The following is a 19,661-nucleotide window of genomic DNA, read 5'->3' as shown; positions in this document are numbered from 1 at the left end:
TGAAACCCCAAAAGTAGAAAGCATGAGCTGAAAACTGAATTACCCTCTGACTTTAGTGAGAGTTTGCACAGTTTGAGGACTCCACCACTCCACCCTAACAAAAGAAAAGGATGTACAGGTTGGTGAAGGAGGAGAGGCAATCTCTATGGTTTACTGCTTCATGCTTTGCACATGAGAGGATAGAAGAGGAGAAGGTACAGTAGCTTCCTTCACTGCAAATCCTACAGGGTTCTATCAGAAGTGTCTCTGCTGTGCTTGTTCAAGAAGAAGAAAAGAACAAAGGAGATAGGTCTCAGACTAGGATTTGAGTACAAAATATGCATTGTCATTTTTTGTTTACTAACTGCCTGTTGTTACCTGGCAACACTAAATTTCTAATATCGTGGCATCATTCTTCTCCTTTCTGTTACCAAATGCTCACTTTTCTTATTATCATGGTCCCCGGGCATCAGGATGTGCAGTAAGAGGAGAAGAATTCATAAAATTTATATCACAGTGCAACTGTTCCAGGCACATCAAGTGCCAGCTACAGCATTCATAATAGAATTTGTGTGTATTTAGATATTTGTAAGTAGTGAATACTCCAAAACAGTTTTGCAGCCTTCAGAACATTTGCATCAAGAAAACTGAAATCTGTGCATGTTCTGACAAAAGGCTGACAAATCAGCTTTCAAACCTTTGTCCTTTGCATCTCATGTTTATATGAAGTAAGTGGTGAAACAAATAATTTTTAATGTAAACCATATTTCCCTTAAAAAAATAATGAACTGAAGTAATAGCTACACTTTCTTTTTGATCTTCCAGACATTCTCACAATATGCTTTTATGAAATCCAAATACAGATTTACCTCAGTTACTGTAAAAAATATGTTGCTTTGCATTGTCTTTTTTGTGAAAAACTTTGCACTTCTCCACTTTCCTCACTGGCTCAAAGCTGTCAGGATGCGGAGCTATTACTGCTCAATTCCCTATTCTGCTCACAAATACTCAATGTCTTCGAACTTTGTCCACATCCACACTGAATGCAGCTGCAATGTGCACAAGGCTGTGTAGAGGATAACACAGACATAATGATTTGCCTGCAGTTAACCAGAGGCTTGGAGAAAGCCAAAAGGTAAAAAGCTGCCTTGGGATAGAAAACCCCAGGGGTTCAAAGTATGAGACTTGGAAACATGAACCAACAGGCATGTAAGTTCATAAGTTCATAAGTTCATAAGGTTGGAAAGGACCTATAAGATCATCTAGTCCAACCATCCTCCTATCACTATCTCTACCCAACTACTAAATTAAGTCCTTAACTACTAAATTAAGTCCTTATGTAAGCCACTAACAAGACTAAAGAGCTGTCACCTAATTATAAACATGCTAATTGACTGATAGGGTTAAAGCAGAACCACAGCAAGGGGAATTGCAAAACACTTGTGCAACGCCGAAGGCTCGTCTTTTTTTGAGACATTTATGTTCATAGGTTCATAGGTTCATAAGGTTGGAAAGGACCTACAAGATCATCTAGTCCAACCATCCTCCTATCACTATCCCTACCCAACTACTAAATCAAATCCCTTAGCACCTCATCTAAACGCTTCTTGAACAGCACTAGGGATGGTGCCTCAACCACCTCCCTAGGCAGGCCATTCCAGTGCCTGACCACTCTTTCAGAGAAAAAATGTTCCCTCAGGTCTAATCTAAATCTTCCCCGGTGCAACTTGTGGCCATTCCCTCTCATTCTGTCATTATTTATCAGGGAGAAGAGTCCCACCCCCTCCTCACCACAACCCCCCTTCAGGAAGTGATAGAGTGCAATAAGGCCTCCTCTGAGCCTCCTCTTCTCCAGACTGAACAATCCCAGCTACCTCAGCCGCTCCTCATAAGACTTGTGCTCCAGACCCCTCACCAGTTTTGTTGCCCTTCTCTGAACACGCTCCAGGGCCTCAATGTCCTTCTTGTAGTGAGGGGCCCAAAACTGAACACAGTACTCGAGGTGCGGCCGCACCAGAGCTGAGTACAGGGGGATGATCACCTCCCTGCTCCTGCTGGCTACACTATTTCTAATACAGGCCAGGATGCTGTTGGCCTTCTTGGCCACCTGGTCACACTGCCGGCTCATGTTAAGCCGAGCCTCAACCAACACCCCCAGGTCCTTTTCCTCTCTAAATTTTTAAGTCCTGATCTGTTCCTCTGCATTCTCCAACATGAGCATCATGTATGGTTTCCACTGAGAGCGAGCAACAGTTTTTAAAAACTTTTTAAAAAATCTCAATCAGGGGGATAAGATTTCAGAGTGGCATGTTTCTAGCCAAAATACTGTACAGTGGTAAAGCTAAAGAGTGTTCAAATCTTGTTTGACAAGAGAACAAGCTGTGGAAAACAAAAGAAAAAAAAGAAGCTGAAACTAAGTGATTCATTCCACTAACCCATTTTGTGGGAGAGTTGAAGGATGACTCAGATCTAACAAATGTAGCTTCAAATTCTGAGCTTAAGATGCAGGCTAACAATTCATGCAGTAGTTATCATGAAGGTCAAATAACAAAGAATAAATTAACTTTTTTTCCTCCTTTTTCATCATTGAGGCAAAAAAAAACCAAAACCACCCAAATTCTCATTCTGAAACAGTGATTTTTTTTTTATTTACTGACGAATGTAAATATTGTAATTGGTAGGAGATGAATACCTTGTGTTTGTTGTGGCTGGATTGATAGGATAATTGGTTCTAAGTAAAGTCTTACAAAATTAAATCTTTAAGGAAGATGAGTTGCTTCTATTGAAGTAAATGTTTTTCTTCATATTATGTGGACAACAACTAAACAAAAAAGTGGCTATTTTGCTGTAAAAGGGAACCTGACTGTACATTTTATATGTATTAATATTTATTACCTTTAGAAACATTTTAAATTCAGAACTGAGGGAAAAATAACATGGAAAAAATGTGATCATTTATATTACCAAAAACTTCAGTTAATCTCAAGTTTTTGCCTGCATGCTGACTGTGATCTTCTAGTTATGGAGGCAAGTTTTGTCTCTGAGGAAGTCCTTGAGTAACAGAATTTGGAATAGAAGTGTCATGCAGCTGTTTTCTGATTATTCAGTTTGAATGTGATTAACCAAAGTAATAAAATAATGAGCACTGCTTTCAAATCTGAATGCACATAAACTAGGCTTGAGTTTGTCCTCCTATGACCAGATTCCCTGACAGATCACCTATCTATCTATCTATCTATCTGTCTGTCTGTCTGTCTGTCTATCTACCATATTTAACTGAATGGATTGGATATTGAATATTGTTAATGACCTACACAGTAGAAACACACCAACAGTTTCAGAGGACAAGGTAATGTGTAAGGGTGCTGTTTTCAGTTACACCGACTTTACACTAGAGCAGTTCCATTCACTTTTACAAAGATTACTTTGATTTCCACTTTTCTGTTTTGCCAAATAATATTTTCTATATGCAATACAGGCCCATAATCTTTGGAGCAGATGATGTCCACACCTGGAAAGGCAGCTGTCCTGCTTGGCATGCTAAATTGGTGGAAGTAACCAGTTCCATAGTGTCTCCGTGGAGAGCAACTGAAAGGATGAGGTCACTACAAGAACAGTTGTTCAGTGTGCGGTGGAGAGAAGAAAGCCTTCTCATTTGAAGGACTCTTAGCTGCACCATCAGAATAGTTCCTTGAAACAAATGGGAGAGAAGTTTAGCCCAGGAATGCTCTGGGAAGTTACACTGCTCCTGGTGAGAACTGCAGCTCTGGTGAGAAAAGCAGAAACCCCCGCTCACTGTTGCTGTTCTTGACCCTAGTGAGAAGAGACTGTCCCCAGGCCCAGGGTGGGGCTTCCAGCATAGTCAGGGGGTTCATCTGTGCTGCAGTGTGTACTGGTAGTGCTGGGTTAAATGGTACTTACTGGTAGTGCTAGCAAAGCTCAGCTCATTAGGGCTGGATTGGCTGCCCTCAGGTTTTCAACTTTTTTGCACCTGGTGTTTTCCTTACTAAAGCCATTGGAAAAAAAAAAAAAAAAAGGCTTCAGGCAATGCTACATCCTATACACAGTCACTCAGTGCAAAATCTGCCTTTTCTATGGATGTTGTAGCCAGTGCAGCGGGCCCTCAAAGTGGATATCTCAGAGAGCAGATGCGCTCCCAGAACAGAGGCAGAGCTTTTTGCTGGCTCCGGAGCTGGCTGAGCACATCCTTGGGCTGGCCACTGCTCTCACAAATAGTGTTTCTATGCAAGATGTCTAGAATTTAAATCTATGTTTTCCAGAGAGGGCCAAAATCTTTCTACATTTCTTTAAAAGATGACTGCTACATAACAACTTTGGCTCAGAGTTTTGAGATTCAAATAAAAGTTTTCTAAATGTTTTCAGTACTGATACTCTACAAGACTGTGAGCAATGTGATTCTTGTGAAAGCTGCACATGAAGGTTCTTTTTTTTTTTCACTTTAGGTGGATGGATTTCTATTTCTTTTGCAATGACCAAAACAAACAAACAATCCCAATTCAAGAAATACTATGAATGAAATGTGACTTAGCTTTACAGTTTTTGTTCCATGTAAAACCAATTACAAACGGAGACCTGATTCAGATTTCTGGTAGATTCCAATCAGCCTAGATATTAAAAAATTTGAATCCTACACAACCTTTTAGAGAACTTTATAAAATTTTAGGGTAAAAGAAGATTCAACAATAGAGCTACTTCCTGGTAGTTTGGTGTCCAGTACTTTTAAGGCCTCAATTTATCCTACTCCAAAATTTTACTGTGAAATCTTTCCAAACCTGCATTTGACTTAATACATCCTAGTGAGCTGTACCCACAGAAAAAAGAACAGGGTATTTTTTGTTGTTTTTGTTTTGTTTTGTTTTTGTCCACTATTTTATAAAATACGTTAACAGTGATCTGTGAGAAAGCGTGAGTATTATAAACCTGCTTCAAGTATGCCTGGGGAATGAAATACTCCCTACTTTCTACCTGCCTGCTCTAAAAAAAACCCAACAACAACAAAACTTACAACAAACAAACAAACAAAACAAAAACAAAACAACCTCCAAAATAAGAGAGAAAGTAGAGTGAAAGTTTTGTGGGGTTTTTTTTGTTTGTTTTTTGTTTTTAATTATGATTGACACATAATCACATGTCTTCCAACAGTTGCTTGTATTGTTCGTACCATGCATCAACTAACAACAGCTAAGGCTAGCATCCAGATGTCACAACTCATATTTACAGGCATGTTGCTAGATTTTGGCTACTACAATTTTTACTTTTCACCTAAATATGGAACATCACATAACATCATAACACAATGTGAGGGTTGGTGTGGATCAGCCACAACGTTTTTTCCACCAGCTGTCCTGTTTTTACAGCGTTTTCCTTCTACAAATAGCAAGAAATGCTGCCACGTGACACCGCTTCACAAGCCAGTACATAAAAGCACACTAACATTTTAGCAGGCAGTTTCCAAACAGACAACTTCAAGGCATATCTTCAAGACTGAAAATACACCCAAATAGCAGTGTAACATCTAAAAACTTAAGCCACAACAATACAATGTTGTCAGTTTTATTTCTAAAAAACCTACAGAGTTGCTGACCTCACCCACATCTGCAGTTTATGCTCTGGTTCATGAGAAGCTTTGTTTAGCTGGCTCCTTCTCTCTATATGGCCTGTGTTACAAAGTTTTTGGTAGAAGTTATTCATACTTACTACTCTTCTTTCACAGTTACTTCATTCAAATGCAGCCTTTGTTCTTTTTTGTTCTTACATTTCATTAACAGCAAGAAAACATTTGCAAGTACACTGCTATCTTGAAATGATAATCACAATGCAAACCTCTACATTTTAAAGGTTTTTGCTACACACATCACTTACACACTGCTCATGCTTGGAGAGTCCTAATGGTATTGTTAATGATTAAGATCAGACTCAAGCTAAGGATGAGCTCCTACAAGTTATTAATTCAAAAAGCCCCAGTCTCTCCTGATTGTGCTTAAGGTGAAGTGTGGTTGAGACATTAAACAGGAATCTTCAAAAGAGCCCATGAAAGTTAGATGTTTTCACTGAGCACTAATCTGAGTATTTCCCTTCCACTGAAGGGAAAGTCTACACCAAAGCCTCTAACTGTAAGGTGCTATCGATGGAGGTATCACAGGCCACTTCCACAGGGATACAAATCCAGATGCTTATGAAGTCCTATCTACTCTCAGTCTTAGGTAACCAGTGATGCCAAACAGCATCCTATACTGAGGCTGGTAAGAGAGTGATAAACTACAAAGTTGTTTTCATAGAGTTTTCCCTGGACCAGCCCCTCAAAAGTATGATTCTGGGGCTCCTGAAAAGTTGGAATGTCTTTCAAACTGAATGCGCTTTCATTCCAGATCCAAGGCAGGGTCTAGTATAAACTGAGAAATGCCATTCAGCATGACTGTTGTACCACTATCTTCCTTCCTGTAACCTACAAAAGCGTGCAGAGATGATAAAAGAATAATGTCCCACTGCCAGAAAATGGGATCTCATCCTACTGGTGGGGCCTCTTCCCAAGGGGTATTTATTACTCAACTCCATGCGGTGGGAGAACAAGGAACTCCACAAGAATCAGGTTGTGGTTCACTGCTCTCTGAAATGATACATCTCTGCTTCAGAACTGAAGAATTTCAGCTTTGGTAGTGCATTCACAAGGTACACAGGTTTACATAGGTTTTACATACATTTTTAAATACACTAAAAATAGTAAGTAAAAAATACATGCGCTGAGCTAGTACATACCCTTGATATATGTATGGTTGGGTCACTTTTAACTACCTCAAATAGCAAACTTATATAACCTCTCAAAATAGTTATTTACTACTGTGTGCTTAAAATAAATTGTGAAATGTCACAGTGACAACTGTCATGTTGTCTTTCACTAGACATGAAAAGTTTGAGTAACAGTGGAAACACAAAAATACTGCATTGATATGGCATTAAAGTTCGTCAGTTTAAAGCTACTGTTTCATGTATTTTAAAAATCCCCTTCAAAGCACACCTATCTATTACTATAATTTGTCACCTTATACTCTATACTACAATATAATGTTTAAAATACAGTAAACTCTAACCAGGCAATGACTTTTTAATGAAGAATTGTACAAATATACAGCTATTTATACCACATACAAGTAAGGCCATTAATACAACAGCAAGATACATATACAGAACTGTAATCCCCAATAAATGTAATGAGCTTTTCTCTGAGTCAGCAAAAATCAGGCTCATTTATTATTATTATTATTATCAGCAGCGTTCAGTGAATGCTGAAGTTTTACTTATTTTGTGAACACTTAGTGAATGTAACAGGTTTCATTGATGTTCTGCATCTGTTGAGTAGCATGAAAAGTTTTTCTGAATCAGATGCCTTACTGAAAGATATGCAAAGCAAATGATTGTTGATAATAAAGTCATTATAGTTAAATAAGTGTTTTAGTATTTTCTCCTGCAATTTAAGTGCACAAATACTTAAACCACACTTGTAGTTTAATTCTCAGCCACAAAAACATCCTTGTCTTGAGGAATACTTTACTTACAGAAGTTTCCATTGTGAAATGAAGATTCATGTTTCTCAGCGACACATGAGGGAATGCTCATCTGTGGGAAATCATCCTTTGGCTTCTGGGTGTTGCTGCTGCTGGATTTACTTCGGCTGTGATCTGGTGTGGGCTGAACAGGCAAAGATCTGGCTGCCCTGGATCTTACCAGGCAGCCACAAACAAGGCGAAAGAAAGCTCGACGCATTTCTTTACTAGCCAAAGTATAGATGATAGGATTCATTGCAGAATTGATGACTGCCAGAGCTATAAACCAATTGGCTTTGAATAGGACAGAGCACTCCCTGACTCTGCAGGCCACATCAATAAGGAACAGAATGAACAATGGTGACCAACAGGCAATGAAGACACTAACGACAATCACAACAGTCCTAAGGAGTGCCATGGACCGCTCTGAGTTGTTGTGGTTAGTGACATTACGACTGCTGGACTTCACTAGGATGTAGATGCGTGCATAAAGGATAACAATGGCTACCAGAATGGCAATGAAGATACTAATGCAGAATACAACATACTTTTTGGAGTAAAGAGGCAAAATTGTTGAGCAATCCGGCAAGTTGTTTATGCAGTTCCAGCCAAGAATGGGCAAGGCACCCAAGGAAATTGAAATAAGCCAGCAGGTTCCAATGAGAAGGAACACTCTGTATTTTTTATTTGCATCATAAGGCCTCATCTTAATCATTGTCAAGTGTCGCTCAATAGCTATTGCTAATAAGCTGAAGGTGGAGGCTCCTAATGCAACGAACATACTGCCTTCCCTAATAAACCAGATCGTGGAGGACAAGCTCAGAGTTTTCTTCCCAGACATAAGAATGTTTACTTTGTAAACAATCCCAGCTAAAAGATCACAGAGAGCTAGATTGCCAATGAAAAAGTACATGCGGTTGTGAAATTTATTGTTTTTCCAAATGGCAATCAACACCATCAGATTTTCCAGGACTATGAAACTACATAGAATCAGAAACGCAATAGTGGTAAGGTCTATGTTATCAGTTGCCTTTTCCCTCAGAATAAGCTTTCCTGTGTAATTATAATGCAGTACAATCAGAGAGTCCATTTCTTCATTTTCTTCAGTACCAACAACAGCTTCAGGCATCACAGTAACTGTTGACATAGTGCATAAGTTGCTGTTGGATGTTTCTTCTTTAACGTCACGATAATTTAGTTCCAACAGTTTTCCACAAGAGGGAGATCAAGCCACATTCCTCCAAGTGCTCCTCTGGGCAGGCAGTGGATATCCCCAGATCCAGCCAGTCTCTCATGTTAATTTGGTAAAGCAGTTAAGAAATCAGGTTCTGAAAATAAGAACAAATGCAACATAAGTCTCACTGTCTTCACACATCACCCATGTAGCCTGTGTGATTGATCAAACTGAAACATAGGCCCTGGATCCAAGAGGGATGCTGGCTAGGATGGAGTTCTGAGGTCTAGCACAGTCACACGTTTATCCAGGTTGTGGTGGGGAAACCATAGGTCTTGCTTCCCACGGGTGCAACTCTGCTATGGAAATATGATATCAATGCACAGAACTGTTTGTGTTTTCTCCTACTAAACAAATAAATAAATAAATAAAATAATGCAGGAGTAGCAAGAAGGATTAGCAAAAGCTCCCAGCAAACTCACGTGCACACTAACTGGTGCACTCAATCTCAAAAAGACAGAAGTGTATGTGGCACTACCAAAACACTGGCCCATCTTCACTGCCTGAGCAGCAGCAAGGCAAAATCACTGCTTTTTTAGTCTCCCATAGAGATCTAAGGTAGCAAAGAACCTACAAAAGCTTCAAACTTTGATAGCACTGCCATTATCTAAAATAGCTTCCCAAGCTTAACAATACCAAAACTATGCTACTTGCAATAAAGGAGATGCTCTGAAAAACATTCATCATAAAGCTGATCCTACTTCAAATTCAAATTAGTTGACCTTCTACTACTAACATTTTCTAAAAAATAAACACAGCCAATCACATCTTTCTATCACTTTTCTTCTATGTTACAACACATGCAAAGAACAGAATCAGAGAATGGTTTTGGGTGGAACGGACCTTTTATGATCATCTGGTTCCAGCCCTCTGGCCCTGGGCAGGACTGCTACCCACCAGATCAGGCTGCTTATGGCCCCATCCCACCTGGCCTTGAACTACTCTGGGGATAAGACAACTACAGTTTTTCTGAACAGCCCTTCCCAGTGCCTCATCACCCCTTGAGTAAAAAACTTCTGCCTAATGTTCAACCTAAATCTCCCCTCCCTTAGTTTAAAGTCATTCCTCCTTGTTCTCTCACTACTAGATCATGTAGAAAGTAGGTCCCCCTCCTGTTTATAAACTCCCTTCAAGTACTGGAAGGTCACAACAATGTCTCCCTGGATCCTTCTCTTCTTCAAGCTAAACAAGTCCAACTCCTCCAACCTTTCTTCATAGGAAAGCTGCTCCAGCCCTTTGATCATCTTTGTGGCCCTCCTCTGGACCTGTTCCAATAGCTCCACATCTTCCCTGTACTCAAGGTACCAAACTTGGATGCAGTACTCCAGATGGGGCCTCACAAGGGCAGAGCAGAGAGGGACAATCACCTGCCTCACCCTGCTGGCCACTCCTCCTCTGATACAATCTAGGATATATCTCAGGCTGCAAGAACACACTGCTGGCTCATGTACAGATTTTCATCCACAAGGATCTCGAAGTCCTTCTCTGTAGGGCTGCTCTCACTGAGCACTTCTCCCAGTCTGTATTCCTATCTGGGATTGTCCTGAGCCAAGTCCTAAACCCTGCACTTGTCCCTGTTGAACTTCAGTAGGTTCATCTGTGCCCACTTTCTGAGTCAGTACAGGTCCCTTTGAACAGCATTCCTTCCATCTACTGCTTCAACTGTACTATTCAGCAGGAGTCATCAGCAAACCTGCTGAGAGTGTACTCAACCCCACTGTCTGTGTTGAAGAGCATCAAACCCAAGATGGACCAATGGAGTACACCAGTCATTATTGGTCTCCAGCTGGACACAAAGCCATTGTACACATAGAAGACATTCATTTAATATTTTTCTTTTTTAAATATTATAAACAACCAGTTATTGTCCTTTTCAATTTACTTCTGTTCTTCAAATGGCGACTTAGATTAATTATACCATTTTCTCACAGACTTTGATATGTTGCGTTTTCAGAGCAGATCTACTCTCCTACCTCTTTTTTGCTCTGCCATGCGTAAGTATTGGAAGAGATCTGCACAGCTTTGTAAAAATATCAGGTGGTGACAAGCTCTTAATACTTTACCAAAACATGACATACTGCTACATACTTCTATGAGAATCAGTGCTGATGCCTCAAATACATGCAGTAAGGTTGAAAGGATAGCCATTTTTCAATTCAGTCATCAAGCCAGGATGGAGACAAGGAGAGATCTAGTTCCATCTGAACCAAATTTGTATTATTTATTTTATTCAGGAAAAACAAGAAAACAGAATTTCTGCTACAGGAGAGGTCACATTCTATTGCTCTCCCCAATCCCTTCAGTGTAACTTAATTTCAGGAATTTATAAAAGCTCATATGTATACTACACTATTTACATAACAGCCATGAGCATTTCCCAAACATGTGAAAGGTACTTTCAAAATAAGGACATGAATAAAAGAATTTGAGATTTCAGCCACTACCAGCACATCAACAGTTTTCAACCTCTGACCTATACATTGCAAGGAATTTCTTAAATATTCTGCATAATAGAGGTATGCAGGCTTACCATCAGTAGGCTTAGGTTTAACACAGAAGTGTCTGTACCTTAATTAGAAAGCACACAGGTTTCTCAAGATCACAAAGGCACGCATCACTGCTATTTCAGTACACTGTTTTGGACACATGAGAAGTGGGAGTGGCATTTCCAAGGGCCTTGCAGAAGATGGGAGGAGCAAAGCAGGTCCCAGTTGAATGTAAAGACATTTAAAGGATGACCCAACCCATTTTTCCCACCCTCCCTTTTCCTGAATTCTCTCCTTCAGAGGAGAATTAACCTGACAAAAGCCTGTGGTGTTTTTCATAATACATTCAGGATCTTTCAAAGTTATTTTCGGAGAGTTATTTTCTACTATTATTTGCTCATTCTAGTCTCTATGTCCAAAATGCCTTCGTTGAGAGACCTGGAGAAAGATGCTATGCAAGAAGCACATATCTCTTGGAGCTATATGTCTTTTCCTCTCTGAAGATGGCAATGCCCTCATTCATTTCTGACATGGGCCCTCAGCTTGCTGACCCTTTTTCTGAAGCACGAACAGTAAAGCTCTTCAGAACTTCATCTCAGCTAAGGTTCATTCTGATTGTAATTCAGTTAAAATCTGCACACTGTTATCACAGACTATCACATTCTTTCATTGTATTGACCTATAACAAAATGCCACTGTTCATATGAATCGCAAGTACTCTTCACTGTACAATAAACCATTATATTTGATTAGAAAAGTATTCGGTAACGACAGCTTAACTAGCAATACTCATCGAATGCCTGAAAGAATTGTACTCAGTGCTGTTACAGCACCACATGCAACAAAATACATATTTCTATAAGTCTTTCCCAAGCAGAGATATCATACTCTTCTATCACAGTGCAAATGGGTTTCATTCTGTGAAGGACTCTGTATCAGTTACAACTCAGCAGCAGTGAACTGTCATGACTCTGTTGAAGGAAATGGTGCTATATCAGTTTCCCTAGCAGAAGGCATGGCTGATGCACTCAATCAGAAATTACACTGGGTTTCTTTCACTGCTCATAATTACTTCTCCTAAAATTACAGCAAATTTAGTATCACAAAGGTAAATCTGCCTCTGACAGTGCCAAGGCAGAAGAAGCTGTAACAGTATTCGCCAGGACTCTATGGGAATGAATCTCACTCACTAACCACTTGAAAGTTAATAGAAATAATAATGAAATAAATTAAAAATTATTCCTTTCTGGCAGTAGCATTCAGCCATGCCACTTTTTAAAGACTATTTTCATTTTTCTTCTCCTATGTAGTCGGTAACTCAGAAATTATACAATTGTTTGTGTACTATAACAGTGAGATAGCAGCAGCCAGATACAGAATACCTATACCACTGGTTCCCGACAGCTCTACAAACTAGTCTTCCAAATGTGCTTGTGCCAGCCAGATGCTGAGAACTAGTCACTAGCTGCAAAGTATGGATCTTACTTTTAAGCAATGAAAAAAGAACCTGAAGAACATGTTGGTGCATGCTGCACATTCAGCATTACTGTGGTTAAGTACTGCAGTACCCTGAGATACCGCCAGAAATCCATTTTGTTCTCTCTAAAGGAAAGAGGAGAATCCCTATTCCTTATCACCAGCTACCACTAGAAATATAAAGCTATTGCCAGAGCAAGGGCAACCTGAGTATGCCTCCTTGTGGATCTGACAGCAAAATCAGCATTCACTGAGCTACTGAAACAAAGGAACAACACCAAGAACCACAGTCAAGTGAAGCACAATACAGCTGCTTTCTGCTGCTGGGATTACTTTTGTCCTGCCTGCTCTGAGGATGGAAGGAGCAGCTGGGTGAGAAGTGTGGCTTTGAGTACCATGATTTGCCCCATGCTGGCAAAGCCTTCTTGCACACTGCTGCATTTTGTGGTTTCAGTAGCTGCTAGTGTGGACTTCTGTAGAGGGCCAAGATCCCATAGAGTCACGCACCCTTCCAGGTTGCAGCAGAGTTCACCAACACAGCTGATGTTCCCAGAGTTTGATGGGGTCCCACATGGAGAGGTCAGTGCTGTGTGGAAGCCCGCAACACCCGGTTCTGCCCTAAGGTACATCTTCACTAGCCTCCCCAGCCACACTAGTACCACAGGTGGGGATGCAGGGCTCCCCACAGGTAGCAGTCAGGATAAGGCTACTGGGTTCAACTTGCAATATTCTTCTGGGACTGTGTAGCTCCCCGTGCCAGGAGGCAGAAGAAAGCTGGTGATCATGCAGATGCCAATGCCCTTCAGCAACTATTTGCAGCACACCACTGTTCTCAGCAGGCATTCTGCTAGGAGATCCACAGGGAATGCAGGGCTTCTACCATCTCATGAGTCACTGAGCAATTTACAGCAGCAAAAACAAGAAATCTGTATTTTCAAAACATTGAGCCAAACAATTTTCATGATAGCCCCAAGTCCATCTTATAAAATGTAAGTGAGAACAAAACTTAATTTACTGCTCCTTACATTTGCCTTCACAGCAGCATAAAACGCAGTTAAGTTCGGGATACCCACTGGAACTCATCTGGATTCTGGATTCTCCTGCCTTCCAACCATCCACAAAAATACATGCCCAAATGGATCGGAGCCCCCTCACTACAACCACCACCACACATTCCTGTTGTTCCTTCTCTTCCATACATTGCCATATGTTTCGGACACAAATGACAACTTTTTTAGGAAAAGCAAAGAGAAAAACAAGAATGTGCATTCACAGCCAAACTTTTGTGTATTTTATAGCCTTGACAGATGAAAACTGAATGTGTGCAATTTGTCTGACACACCCTGGCAGTGTTAAATTTAAGACACAGCTTTTAAGAAACTGCCATACTCGATGTAAATGGCATCCAGACAACAAACGCGCTTCAAAACAATGTCTTGGACAACTCAAATCAACTTTAAAATACTTCTGTTTTTGCAGTGAATGCGCCGGCAGCTTATGACCTCGGAAAAGCCTTTATTAAATGATCACTTTTTGGCTTTGGAAGTCAGACATCCGTTTGCACTCCGTAACCCCGAGTAGCACACGTGCTCCTCTTACTCGCAGCCCCGGCCGGTCTTGTTCCTGCATGTAAGCAAGTTAAAAGAAGGCATACTCACTTCTTCCCCGCGCCGGCCCCTGCTGCTCCCGACTTATTTCCTCCACACCCCAAAAAAATCCGCATTCAGTTCGCAAACTCTTAATTTCTCAGTGACCCGAACTTCAGGGGTGACCAAGTGCTCTTCGGAGCCGTCCGAGCACAACCCCGACAGCTGCGGACAGGGCCAGCGTCACCTAACCCCGGCGCCCGGAGCCGCACTCACCGCTCCGCCGCTCCGCGCCGCATCCCGGGCTCGCCGCCCTCCGCAACTTTCCAGCTCCGAACAGAAGCTCCTGGCGGCCGGACAGGGGACTCACAGCACTCGTTCATCCAACGCTGCACGGACACCGGGCTCAGAGCCGTCCCGCGAGAAAAGGAGTACCTGCGGGCGCTCACCGCCTCCCTCCCCGGAAACTCGGCTTGCAGCGGCTCCCGAACTCACGGGCTGCGCTGGACCGGGCCGGGCCGGGCCGGGCCGGGCGGGGCTGAGATGGCCGCCGCCGCTCCCCCGCCTGCCCGGAACCGCCCCGGCCGGCCGGCCAGCCCCCTCCTCAACGCTGAGCTCTGCCCGCCTCCTCCCGCCTCCGTCCTGCCGGACTCCAGCCCGCAAGGACTCGCAGCTGCGGGGCTGCTTCTCGCCACCCGGTTCTGCCTGTCCCGCTGTCTGTCTGTGTGAGGAGACGGCCCGGTCGGGCGTGGAGCAGCAGCGGTGAGAACGGAGAGAGAAGTGCGAGGCGAGAGAGCCCGCGGTACAGTATTTTTGCAGACTATGTAAATGCTGTTGGAGGGAAGAAGGGGAGGAAATTCTAGGTAGCTCTTACTCATCTCGAATTATTAGCATGCCCGAGTGAGGCTCACCTTTCCTGCGGCTGCCCTCGAGTTTATTGTGCTTAATAATCAGCAGTCGGCAAAGGGGGCTGACACGGGGTGAAAGGTGCATTTAGAAATTCCAACCAAAAATTGTGGAGGCTTTAAGTTGAGCTGCCAGTTATAGCAGGCCCTTTGAAAGGTACATCTTGACAGAGGTACTGACTGAATAAAAGCATCTTGAGGACAGCAACAGGCATGCAAATTGCTCCAGTGCTGGGAGCTATACTTCTCCGAAGAAGTTGAAACCCCTATCCTAAAGCATCTTTATTTACTCCTACTTGTAAAGTACCTGTGGGTACTGCAAGGCGTCTGTCAGAAAGCAAAAACTTTCTGTCAGGAGTGCATGCAGCGAGCAGGAGCACTGCTGCAGCACTGCTGTGAGCAGGCCGGCCTCAGGGCTGCCCGGTGCCTCACAGCAGTGATGTCCTTGACTCAGCTGTCAAGTTGCCTGCATACCTGCTCTGGTTGAAGTTCTGAAAGAAAGCAGAACTTGGGTTTTAAAAGCCAGGAGTGGACAAAAACCTAATGTGGCAGAACACATGGTGGTTTTCTGTCACTTTTTTTATCTATGGGAGATGACTAATAAAACATTCCTGTCTAGGACCTTGGGAAATCAGGACTACAGATGGCCCAAGACTGGTAAAATTGCTTTGAAGCCTCTGGGTCCAGTCTACGTGACCCTACCCAGCTGTGGCAGCACTGTGCTGCAGTGGGAGTGGTGCTGGCCTTCTTCATCTTCCCATCCCACATGCTGTTTGAGGAACGGCAGTTTTGTGGAACAGAAGTTCCCTCCACACCATGTAAAAGCACACAGCAGGTTTTACAGCAAAGGGAACTGCAGGCCTGTGGGCTGCAGCTTTCTTGTACCATGGGAAAGCCTTGTCCAGCAGTTTCCCTCAAAATGGTCTCAGGATGCTGTGCAGTCCCCATAGCAGCTACTTTCTGCATGCTGCAAAGCCCAGTTCTGGCAGAGTTGTTTTGCTAAGCAACTCTTTGTCTTGCTCTCAGGCCTGCTATTAGTCCTTGCCCTTTTCTCTGTATCCTTGTTTTTTCTTTAGTACCTTTTTATTACTTGGAGAGAGGAGCTGGAAGGAACAGCCTTACTGTTCAGGAATCTTCCACCAGGACGATTCTTTTGGCAACAGTAGCAGGAGGTGCCCAGCTGCACCCTGCTGTAAGCAATGGATTTGTGGCTCCTCAGCTGGCCCTGAGAGTGTTAGGGATGTGAGTAGCCAGGACCAACCCCAGGACAAGGGGACTATCATTCGCTGCAGAGCACTGTGTGTGAGAAGTACTACATACTTGGTGCAGACCAGGTATTACTTCTGAGAATGCTGATGTTTGGCATCCAAAGACCTTCCTCTGCCAGCAAAGCACCCTGAGTAGTATGATCCCAGCAGAGAGCCCAGGGGATGTTATACCCCAGCTCTCCTCTCTGGGAGCCAGGGAGGCAAGCAGCAGGATGATGCAGTGATGGCTGGAGGAGCCTCCCAGAAGCAATGAGTGGGGAATGGTCCTGAAGCAGATGCTACCAGGGATTTTTCTGGGGTAGCACCTCGTGTCCCAGCAGCTCTCCACAACAACTTTCGAGGAGTTCAGCACAGCTCAGCACAGCTGCACATTGTGCAACAGCCTGAAAGGCATGCTTACTATACTCACTTTTCCAAGAAGCATTTTTGTGGGGTAAAATTATTCGTAATCAAGTAAGAAACAGAAAGCAATGGCAAGGAACAATGGTCAGTTTTCATAGCAACAGGAGTTTAGCAGTTGGATTTCCCAGCAATGCAGAGTCTGTTCTGACCTGGAATTTTGTGAGAGAATAATGGGAGAGCGGCATTTCCTGATGTGATTGGGGGTACTCAACAGCAAAACTAAAATTGACGACAAAAAATTTCTAGGCCCCAAAGATCCAGAGTGACCTGCCGATAAAGAGACATGTTCAGTTCCAGGCTGCTAAGTGAAACATGAAAAAACAACTCTACTTATACACAGATAAGTTTGCCTGAAGTGTTAGCACTCAGGAGGGATGTAATAGCAGATAGTTACTTGAAAACACTGCACTCTTTAATTGTAAATGGGAAACTAAATGTTAGGAATGATTAAATAATAAATTAAAATCAGAGTGGGCCAGATCTGCACTTAAGAGTACCGCAGATACCTCTGTTTGCTTCATCTTATAATTAAACACTATAATATGGTATAATGTGGTATAATGAACCACAGAAAAGAGCACACAAAGCAACAGGAGGGTTATAAAAGTTTTCTGGGCAGAGAAAATGCAAGTTGGCTGGGCCTCATCATTGGTGTGAGGAAAAGGAAAAAAGCAACAGTGGAGAAAGACAGTTTAAAACAAAAGGAAACCAATTTCCAAAGGGATAATGTTGAACTGAGGAACACCTTGCTGCATGAGAGAAAAGGAGAAAATGGTGGAATGTGCATATGGATGTTCTGATGATGCTTAACCCTAATGACAAATGCTGCATGGTACAGAGCCTGCTGGACCCAGGCTGGGGCAGCTGTGCTGCACACATCCATCTCTGGAGCTAGTGTGGGGTGGATCCTGTCTGTTTTCTTTACCCTCTTTTTGTAAAAACTCTTGGTCTTGGTGAAAAGGACTAACAGTCACGTAAGTGTCGGCATGAATATTGCTTCTGCAGATGAAAAAATATATATTAATATGGAGTAGGAGGGTTCAGCAATCAGAGAAGTGGCTCAGCTGAAGTACTGGGCTTGGAGGTGACCTAGCCAAGTTGTGTGATCAGTCTGGAGCCTCACAGCACACTGTGGTAGCTGATGACTTTGTTTCTCTGTCATCTGTGTTGAACTGAGAATTTATAGTTAAATTTTGACATTCAGAAGTGGCTTCTGATTCAACTCACTCAATGAGAGATGCATGTACCATTTATATGAATGGGTTTTCAGCACAGGCTTGAAAGCTAAAAAAGTGATTTTGGACCTTCTGTTTACAAATACTTAAAGCAATAAAAAAATGTGATAACTTCTAAACCAGCTGAAGCTACCCTCAGACAAAAGATACTGCAGTTTTTTTGCAGAAACACAGGTCATTGGACATGACTAATACTATATTTCTCAGGTATCAGAAGAAACTCTTTTTTCTGTTAACTGTTTCAGATCTTATAAAACTTCGGGTCTTTTGGCTTGTCAAGATTAAAAAGCCTTAGTGCCTTGTCTTATTGATGCCTTAGTTATAATACCATACACTGACCTGTCATTGATTTAATTTCCTGATGTTCTGTAAGTAATGCTGCATCATCTGGAAAATCAGACATTTATTTTCTATCTGACCTGCTTAATATGTAAACAAAAAAGTGAGCAGGGCAATCTTAAAAAATTGCAGTTAAAAATAGCAGGACATCTAGCTAATTATATTATAACTTATTGCAACTTTCTGCTTTCTGACTGCAGCTGAGTTTGTCTTTTTGTATTAGCGAGATGCATTATGCATTGTTATGTCTTGGTTGTGAAGTTCTGCAATATGTTTTTCTTTGTGACGTTGCTTCTCTACTTGTTTCTGTGCTTAAAAGCCAAGCTCAAACCCAATATCATTTAATTTAGAAATTATTAACAGGAATACTGAATATTCAGTTAATTTTTAGATTTAATATGAACAATATGGATAAACAAAGACAGAGAGTAGTCATTCGGAATGCTGTTGAACTGTAATCCCCAGGGTCAAAATATATGTGGTTACTACATCAAAGAAGTTATTTATCAATCACAGTAACAGAAGATTTTGAATGCTGGAGAAATTGTGGCTTCACATCCTTTTGCACTTTTATGTCATGGCTATGCATTTGTTGAATTATTTTGATTTTCTCCATATATTTTTTAAAATATTATTGCTCTCCTTTTTTTTTTACTTTTTTTTCAGAAGTAAACCTGGCACACTGACCCTGTAAATCCACCATACGGGCACCTGAGGCCACAATCCTGTAGTTCAAACATTTCTAATCACTTTGCTTGAATCTCAACATCTCGTAATGTGCTTTGAGTTCATAGATTTAAAATGGGGATCTTTGGAAAATAGTATTTTGAGTCAAAGCATCTGAAAATATTAACATTGCTTTAATACTCTGCTTTGGAGTTTGTCTTAGAGGTGGTCAGTAAGCAAAGTAACCAAATGCATTTGCCTCTTACACTCACATCTGCTTTCTGTTCCCTCAGATCAGTACTCGGTATGACAAAAATGGAAATAATAATAAATGCAATGGCATTTCTGAGTGCTCCTACTGCCCAGGATGCCTCTGTGTGTCCCCTCAGTAGCCATGGGCAGTGCTGAGCCCCAGAAGGGGTGGACAGAGCATGACTGAGGCACAGTGCTACCAGGTGCGTGGATGTAGCACTGTGCACAGTGTCCCTGGAGGAGTGCTACACTTCCCAAATGAAGGGTTGCA

General features: G+C 42.0%; 1 protein-coding gene across 3 annotated transcripts; it reads right to left on the bottom strand.

Annotated features, from left to right (window-relative positions):
- Window positions 1–7,352: 7,352 nt before the first annotated feature.
- S1PR3 (sphingosine-1-phosphate receptor 3) lies at window positions 7,353–15,257 on the bottom strand. 3 transcript variants are annotated; one of them, XM_065740650.1, is made up of 2 exons: window positions 15,235–15,257; window positions 7,353–8,869 (listed from the first exon to the last, which is right to left on the bottom strand). In XM_065740650.1, exon 2 carries the CDS (start codon window positions 8,686–8,688, stop codon window positions 7,546–7,548), a length of 1,143 nt encoding a protein of 380 aa, XP_065596722.1. In that variant the 5' UTR covers window positions 8,689–8,869; window positions 15,235–15,257; the 3' UTR covers window positions 7,353–7,545. The 3 variants fall into 3 exon arrangements, with proteins under 3 accessions (XP_065596722.1, XP_065596720.1, XP_065596721.1); XM_065740648.1 differs by lacking the exon at window positions 15,235–15,257 and adding an exon at window positions 14,600–14,706; XM_065740649.1 differs by lacking the exon at window positions 15,235–15,257 and adding an exon at window positions 11,344–11,397.
- Window positions 15,258–19,661: the final 4,404 nt, after the last annotated feature.

The sequence above is a fragment of the Cyrtonyx montezumae genome, unplaced genomic scaffold (genome assembly GCF_038088225.1).
Source record: "Cyrtonyx montezumae isolate F1298 unplaced genomic scaffold, pur_monq_1.0 scaffold_29, whole genome shotgun sequence".
Classification (NCBI taxonomy): Eukaryota; Metazoa; Chordata; class Aves; order Galliformes; family Odontophoridae; genus Cyrtonyx; species Cyrtonyx montezumae.
This window is presented reverse-complemented; position numbering and strand designations above follow the sequence as displayed.